This window comes from Penaeus monodon, chromosome 12 (assembly GCF_015228065.2).
Source record: "Penaeus monodon isolate SGIC_2016 chromosome 12, NSTDA_Pmon_1, whole genome shotgun sequence".
Classification (NCBI taxonomy): Eukaryota; Metazoa; Arthropoda; class Malacostraca; order Decapoda; family Penaeidae; genus Penaeus; species Penaeus monodon.
The window spans coordinates 12,923,513-12,931,012 of NC_051397.1; the positions used below are offsets into that span (position 1 = coordinate 12,923,513).

General features: G+C 37.6%; 1 protein-coding gene across 1 annotated transcript in view; it reads left to right on the forward strand.

Moving 5' to 3' along the window:
- Positions 1-7,500, forward strand: part of LOC119579308 (formin-binding protein 1 homolog) — a gene marked incomplete in the record, with an annotated part of 64,819 nt that overhangs the window by 44,692 nt on the left and 12,627 nt on the right. The window contains 5 exon segments of the mRNA XM_037927069.1: positions 88-240; positions 356-541; positions 807-1,010; positions 5,047-5,168; positions 5,674-6,189. Of these exon segments, the coding sequence (XP_037782997.1) occupies positions 88-240; positions 356-541; positions 807-1,010; positions 5,047-5,168; positions 5,674-6,189 (1,181 nt within the window).

A 7,500-nucleotide genomic window follows, 5' to 3' on the forward strand; every position in this document is an offset into this window, starting at 1 on the left:
GCTAAAATTACTCTATTATAAGTTGGATATTATACTCAAGATCTCAGCCTATTAACATAATCACAAGGAGGAAACTTAACTTTCCAGGCACATGAGAACTTCACAAAAGCAGATGCTGACCTCCACCTGTCTCGGGCGGAGGTGGAGAAGCAGCGGATGAATGCCAGCATCAAGAGCCAGCAGTGTGAAGATAGCAAGAATGAGTATGCGAATCAGTTGCAGAAAACTAATCGCTTGCAGGTATGTCAGTGTGTTGTAAGATAATGTCATGTAATTATGTATATTCCATTATTGCCTTGCCTTCTTTAAGTCACCATAGAAGGAAATCTTGATTAATTCCAAATTTCCCTTGCAGAGTGACCACTACAACTCCATAATGCCGGGGATCTTCCAGTCTTTGCAAGACATGGATGAGAAGAGGATCAACAACTTCAAAAACCTGCTCAAAAAAAGTGTCGAAACAGAGCGCTCAGTCTTCCCCATTATCAACAAGTGTCTAGATGGGATTATCAGTGCAGCAGATTCCATAGATGAGAAAAATGTAGGTCATTCTTGTTCTTTTTAGATTTTTATAGGTATATGGATGAATCATGATTAAATTCTAAAATACAAAAAATCTTCAATCTTATTCTCTAAGCCCCTGGGTATCTTTTCAGTGGCATACTAATGTTGCTTCTCTTGGCAAATTAGAGGTAAAAAAAATGGCAGCCTGCACCCTGAATGGCCAGTTCTTCTGACAAATTTCTTCCCTCAGTTAATGAGTAAGAGAACTCTTAATATTAAATTTCTTCACCTGATCTCCACAGGATTCCATGGTGGTGATAGAGCGGTACAAGTCTGGCTTCACCCCCCCGGGTGACATTCCATTCGACGATCTGAGCACCCCAAGACAGAATGGCGAGATGACCCCTAACCATCCACCCCTCAGACACGACACCATTAAGGGGACAATATCTGCTTCCAAACTCAAAAAACGGGGTGGTCTCTTTGGCATCTTCGGTTCAAACAAGGTGAGTAACTGCACTTTCCAAGCTCTTGTAGAAGCAAGAAAGAACTCAAGATGGCACTTGTAGTTGGCTCTTCACAGTTGTACAGAGGTCTTCTTTAAGTTTTCAGTTTTTTCTTTTTTCTTTTCTTTTTTTTTTCTTTTTTTTTTTTTTCTTTTTTCTTTTTTTCTTTTTTTTTCTACATTTTTGCGCTCCTTAGGTTTGTGCCTTGAGTTGGTAGCAGCTAGTTTGTCTTATTCTCTGCGGCTGATGAAAGGTTTGGCCTTCTTTGTAGATTTTATTTATCAACACGATTATTATCTTATCTATTATATCTGTCAGTATTATAAAATACTATCATATTGTTATTATTATTGTTATTGTTGATTTTGTAGTTAATGGGATGTTATTCACTTTTAAGTAGGCAAGCTGATACTAGATACATAAAAAGAAAATATGGACTTTCAGAGTTTGCTTATTTAATCCTAAAAAGAGAAGATAAAAGAAAAAAAAGAGTGTAAATTGCAGCTTAGAGAGATAAAAAAAAAAAAATCTTTATTTACATATGCTTATTTTACCTAAGCTGAGAGCTTCTTTCACTTCAGTAAGGTGCTTTTGTACATTCTGTATCCACAACAAACCCTAGTGTTTATCTTTTATTTACCTTTATTGTACATACTTTCTCCTTTCTAAGTTTTTGTTTTTATTTGTTAGGAAAGGCTTGACTTTAGGCTTTCATAATCACCTTGCTAGAAAGACAACATGCCTTCATTAGTTTCACTTAGATTTCACTTGCAAAAAAAAATTATACATTGTTTAATTAATATTGACTAAACTGCAACACCTTTGAAAATAATAATAAAATAATAATAATGATAAAAAATCTGATATATGAAGCCAAGGCTTTGAAAATTTGGAGTGTATCTTGTATCAGCATTGACAATTTCCCTGCCTCTTCTTGCAGATCGATGCCCTATATAGGCTTATAAACCTCAACAGGATAATGGTATTGATACAATATTCCTATCCATCTAGACATTTGCATTCTTTTCTGTACAGTCCTTGACACTCTTAACGTTTCGTAGCAGACGTTTCGGTTCACCTGTGATGGGGTTGTAGCAGCTTTTAGCATTGCACGTTTGACCTTGCCTCTGAGGTCGGTTGCAACCTGGTGTGTAGCTAGAGTGATGTTGTATGGCTATTTTTATTCTTTGGTTTGATTTTAATTTGCTCTATATTTATATATATTTTTATATTCCACTCTGTGCAGTTTGTTTAGTGAATGCTTCGTATTTGAATGCCTTATTGTTACCTGTAATTAAAAAAAGAGTAAAAAATTTGCATTTGAAGCCATGAATGTGATGATGCCTCATGTTTATATCATCGCCGCTACAGACTGTTCACACTTTGAACTCTGCAGTAAGTGATACCAGAGGCTTGACACAGAATTCCCTTTGTGTGCACGAGTGTTTGAACAAAGTCCATGTGTCTCTTATTGTTTGATGGTAGAAGGGGCTTTGGAATAATGGAAAATGAAGAAAAAATCATTAAGAAGTAGATTTTTTGAAAGTGGAAGCTCTGAAATTACTTTTTTTATTACATAATTGCACATTAGTTTTTTGAAAGTATGTGTTAAAAAATGAAATGTGGAATGCTGTTAATATGTCTATATGAATCATTATTGATGTGCAGCAGAAAAAAAGGATTGTAGAACTTATATTTGCACTTTGAAAGAAGATGATTAGCAAAGGAACTTTTTTTTTTCCTTCTTTTTCATTGTTATTTCTTCCTCCCACACTTTGGGGATAAAAAAGTTAAATATATAGAATAAAGAACATAATTTGCACAATCATATATAGTGCTTAGCAATGATATTTGCAGAGATGATAAAGATTTTTTATCCTGTTATCACCCTTATTTAAGGGATCCCAGTATATGAGAGTGAGGATCAGAGAGTGGTGTATATTATATGTTAAAAATCCATGACATCTATTTTTCCTTCATCAGTTTTTTAAAAATTTCAGTTAAAGGGAAAAAAGTGGATACATTTGGCAGATTGACAGATATCCCAGTGGATGTGTTTTCCCACTTCATCTTGAACTGCCTGTCATTCAACTCTGTGCAGTCCCTCCCCCTTTCATCCCTCCTCCTTCCTCCTCCTCCCTTTTATATGTCTCCCATCACCATCCTTTGTTTTCCTACTTCTCTTCTTCCCTCTCCATTTTCCTTCCTTTCTTTCTCTTATCTTTCCTCTTTCCTCCTTTCCTTTCCTTTCCCCTTTTCTTTTCCAGCCTAAACTTCTTTTCTCTGCCTCCTTTCCCATTTCCCTTCTGCTGCCTCTTTCCCTCACCTGCCTACCTACCCATCCTATTTTCCCTTAAAACCCCAAATCCCAGAGTCCTGAGGAACATCACTAACCCTGTTTCATTTATTCTCTGTGTGATCTCTTGGTTGTGGTGGTGGTGTTTGGGCACACTGAATGCATCGCGCTCTCTCTGCCCTTCCCTCACACCACACACGCCCTGTGAGTAAGTATCGAGCACTGGCTGTAGCCACTTGTCAGAGGCTGCCGCTGCTCCTGGGGCCCATAGCGCCACATGCGATTTTTGCTTTTTTTGCTCTGCTCTCGATGCTTTTGCGTTTTACTGATGTACATTTTTTTATTTTTCAATTTTCTTTTTTGTTTCTTTTATTGACTTGCATGATAGTTCCATGGATGACAAGGAATGAAGAATCCTGTGCCATTCATACAGGATACCATGTGATTCCAAAGCATTGGAATGTATTGTAAAAATGTGTTACAATTTCTTCTTGAGTGATTCTCTCATTCACATCTTCCTCATCTGTCTTTCAGCTTACTTATCTTCAGTGTATGATTTTTTCAACACAGATTAAGTATCATAATGTAATGACTAATTGCAAGGAGAACTAAATGAACTTTCTACTTAACTGATATATTTACAGTGATTTTCTATTTAACTGATACATTTACCATGATTTTAATGATAATGATTGCATTTATGTATGGATGTGGACGCAAAGAACTTCCCCCAAACTGATTATTTGATATAAAACTTTTTATACTGATATGAATGGCAACATAGAATTTTTTTATTTTTTTTTTTATGGTATCTGACCTACAATGATTACCAAGTATAGTCATCTTTCATCTGTGTTATAACCCTTTGCCTTAACTGCTGTTGTTTTGAAGCTGCTGTTACAAATGTACTGTGCTGCTCTTGCTAAAGTCCACATGTGATTCTCTTTTAAATGTACTTTTCTCTTGCTGTCTGAGGAATAAACTGCAGCACATTACTGTTGTTACAAAAATTGCTGTGCTGTAATGAAATAATTTAGTCAGAGGTCCCATATATGTTTAGAAAGGAGTGTGTTTAGAGGAAAAGATTCCCCAGTGTAATTCTGACTGCTTTATGAGTCTATTGTGATTTGAATTTATACCTTGTCCATTTAAAGATACCCTTAAGATTCAATGTATGTAAAATAGTTGCTGTTTTATGTGACATTTCATACTGTGTATTAGTATTTTTTATGTTATTAGTACCTTAGATAATTTACAAGATTTTTTAGTTCACATTCATTCAGATATAGTCCAGGTACAGTAAGCATATGAAAATCACAATAACAAAGGATTGCCCCAAAATAAGTTACCTAGACAGTGGTAATGGCACCTGACACTCTTATCATAGATCAGTGTGATTGAACTTGCATGTCACTCAGAAATGTTAACAACCTCAATGCCCTTGCACAAGTACTGTGAATAGACAGCAGTACATGAGATAGAGTGAGAGGTGCTCATGCCTGTAGAGAACATCTAAATCTCCAAATGATAGAATTCTCATTAAGTATTTCAAATATTGACTTCTGTTTTACATTGTGAATATATTGTGCAAGTGATGAAAGGATAGTGTGATAACATAAACAGCTGATTTAAGCATTTACATGAAAAAGATACATTTCATTAAATGTATTAGTCATAATTACCCTGCCTCCAGTGATGAACCACATGAGCTAATTCACTTGTTCTTTTTCTTCTCAACAGAATAACTTTTCATTCTCTGAAAAGGAGGACTTTAGCGACCTGCCACCAAACCAGCGTAAGAAGAGAATCCAGCAGCGAATCGATGACGTCACTTTCAAATTACACCAAGAGACTGCAGCGAGGTCAGTCGTCAGCATCAAGTGTGAAGTCTTGTGCTGTCTGTCATATGTTGTGTGTCAATCAGTTGTACTTTGTAGCTGTTGTTATTGAAAATTGAAGATTTATTGACAATTTTGAGGTTTATGAGTATAAGTTCAGTAAACAGTGAAAGTACTTTGGTGAATGTTTATTATTTGTCAGCTTATTAGAAAATTACTTTCATAGATTATGTTACTAGATTATTGATAGAATTACAATTAAATGGTTATTTAAAATAGAAATGAGGCCAGAACAGGTGAATGCAGTAATAAGTTTTACTCATTTTAATGTCTATTTATTCTTCTATTATTCTTTCATAATTTTTTCCACATACAATGTATTTGTAAATTTTCATAACAAACTGATAATGGACATAATGCTTAAAAATTTTATTATGTTGTTACTGATTATGATTTATTGTTGGTTATAATTTTTACAGTACCTAGCAATATTTTTACAATTTGATTAATGCATTTGCCTGTTGTTTAGGGATGGGTTACTGAAGATGAAGGAAGTTTATGAGGGCAACCCCTCTCTGGGTGACCCCATGAGCATTATGGGACAGCTCAACGACTCCTGCCAGAGGATTGAGAAGCTGCGTGCTGACTTGAAGCGCTACCAGGACCTGTTGGAGGATGCGGATGGGGACCCCCAGGGCGTGGGTGGCGGTGCAGCATCAGGCGGACCCTCCACCCCCAATGCTTCCCTTGCGCGCCATCACAGCACTGTTATGGCGCCCCACCACAACGGGGGTGGTGCTTCCCCTCGCTCCTCCGTCACCTCACACCGCACCTCCCTCAGTGACGAGTCCCTTTCCCGGTCAGCCTCCGACTCCTCCGTCTGCTGCACCAATCCCCCATCCTCCTCCAATACCACCTCCACCACTACCACCACCACCTCCTCCTCCCTCCAGCGCGTCACCATCTCCACCCTGGCCACCACCACAACCACAACAGCAGGGGAGACCAGCAACCCAACCCCATCTGACCCGCTGCCCTCTCAGGGGTCAGTTGTGTGTGCACCCTTCTTTCGGCAGCTGCTCACGCTCACACAGCCATTATGCACTCCCACTCCATGCCCACACACTCTTACCCCATCTAGGACTCTCATGGTGGCAAGGGTATTAGGGTATTCATTTTGATTTTGTCTGGCACATGCACTACATGAAAGGGAGAATGGATGAATGGAGTGAGAGAGTGAATAAATGAGTGAGTTAGTGTGTGTGAGTGCATGAATGAATAAGTGAGTAATAGAAGGAGGGAGAGAGTGTGTTTGTGGATGGTTGGATGTCCTGAGTACGTAATCCAAAGCTGCTGGGGATGGCCTGTAGGTACATGCCATAACCACTGTAAATATAGCTTATTAACCCATTGGATCCGGGTGTTTCAGTGCTGTCACATGACCAAAATTATTAGGCTTAATTGATTGGCCACTCTGATGGATTCGTGGCTTGTAGGCCAGGCGCATGTGAACAGTTGTGTACGATGACAAGATTCTGTATCTCCCATGCAATGTTATTTTCTCTTTTTCTATATATGTGTTTTTAGCTTTTTTGCATTTTCCAATGTTCATATATGTCATTTGATTTGCAAATAGACCATTTTTCTTGCACAGACTCCATATCTCCTTTCTAGGTAGTCCATAACTTGGTGCAGTAATAATGACAAAAAGTAACATTTTGTTATCTTTGACTTTTTATTTTATTTTTTCATAATCATTTTTCTGTAATGCAACCTGCACCACCAATCACAGTGGGTAGAAATAGGATCCTGAGCATAGAAATAGCATCCTCCCTGGAGCTAGCACTCTTCCAGTTATGGCTCACATACAATACATTCCACACTCGTTTATAGATGGAAGTAAAGCCAAAGCCTGTTCCTAAATGCCAAATTAGTTTAATTGCCATCCAAGAGTTTTGTGCACTCATGGCAAGCCATTTCCGTCACCCCAGCCTTCTGCCAAAATGCTCACGACAAGTTCGCATCACCCCGGTCCACAACCAATTTTTTTCCGTGTTCACATCACTCTCGTCTCTAGCCAAAATTTTTTATAACATGATCCGGATCATAGGGTTAATTGTATTTATACATAGATGTCTCCACAAGTATGTAGTCACCAATGAGCCAATTACTAGAAGTACCTATCTCACATGTTTACCTTTTTCCTCGAGTTTGGAAGTATTTTCTTTTAGGTTATATTTCTATTGGTAATGTCAGTAACTTTACAATAGTTATAATGCCTATAATATTATTATAGATATTATTGGTATCATTAGTAAGAAGTAGAAAAAAGTACAAGGAAAAGTGAAATCTGGTG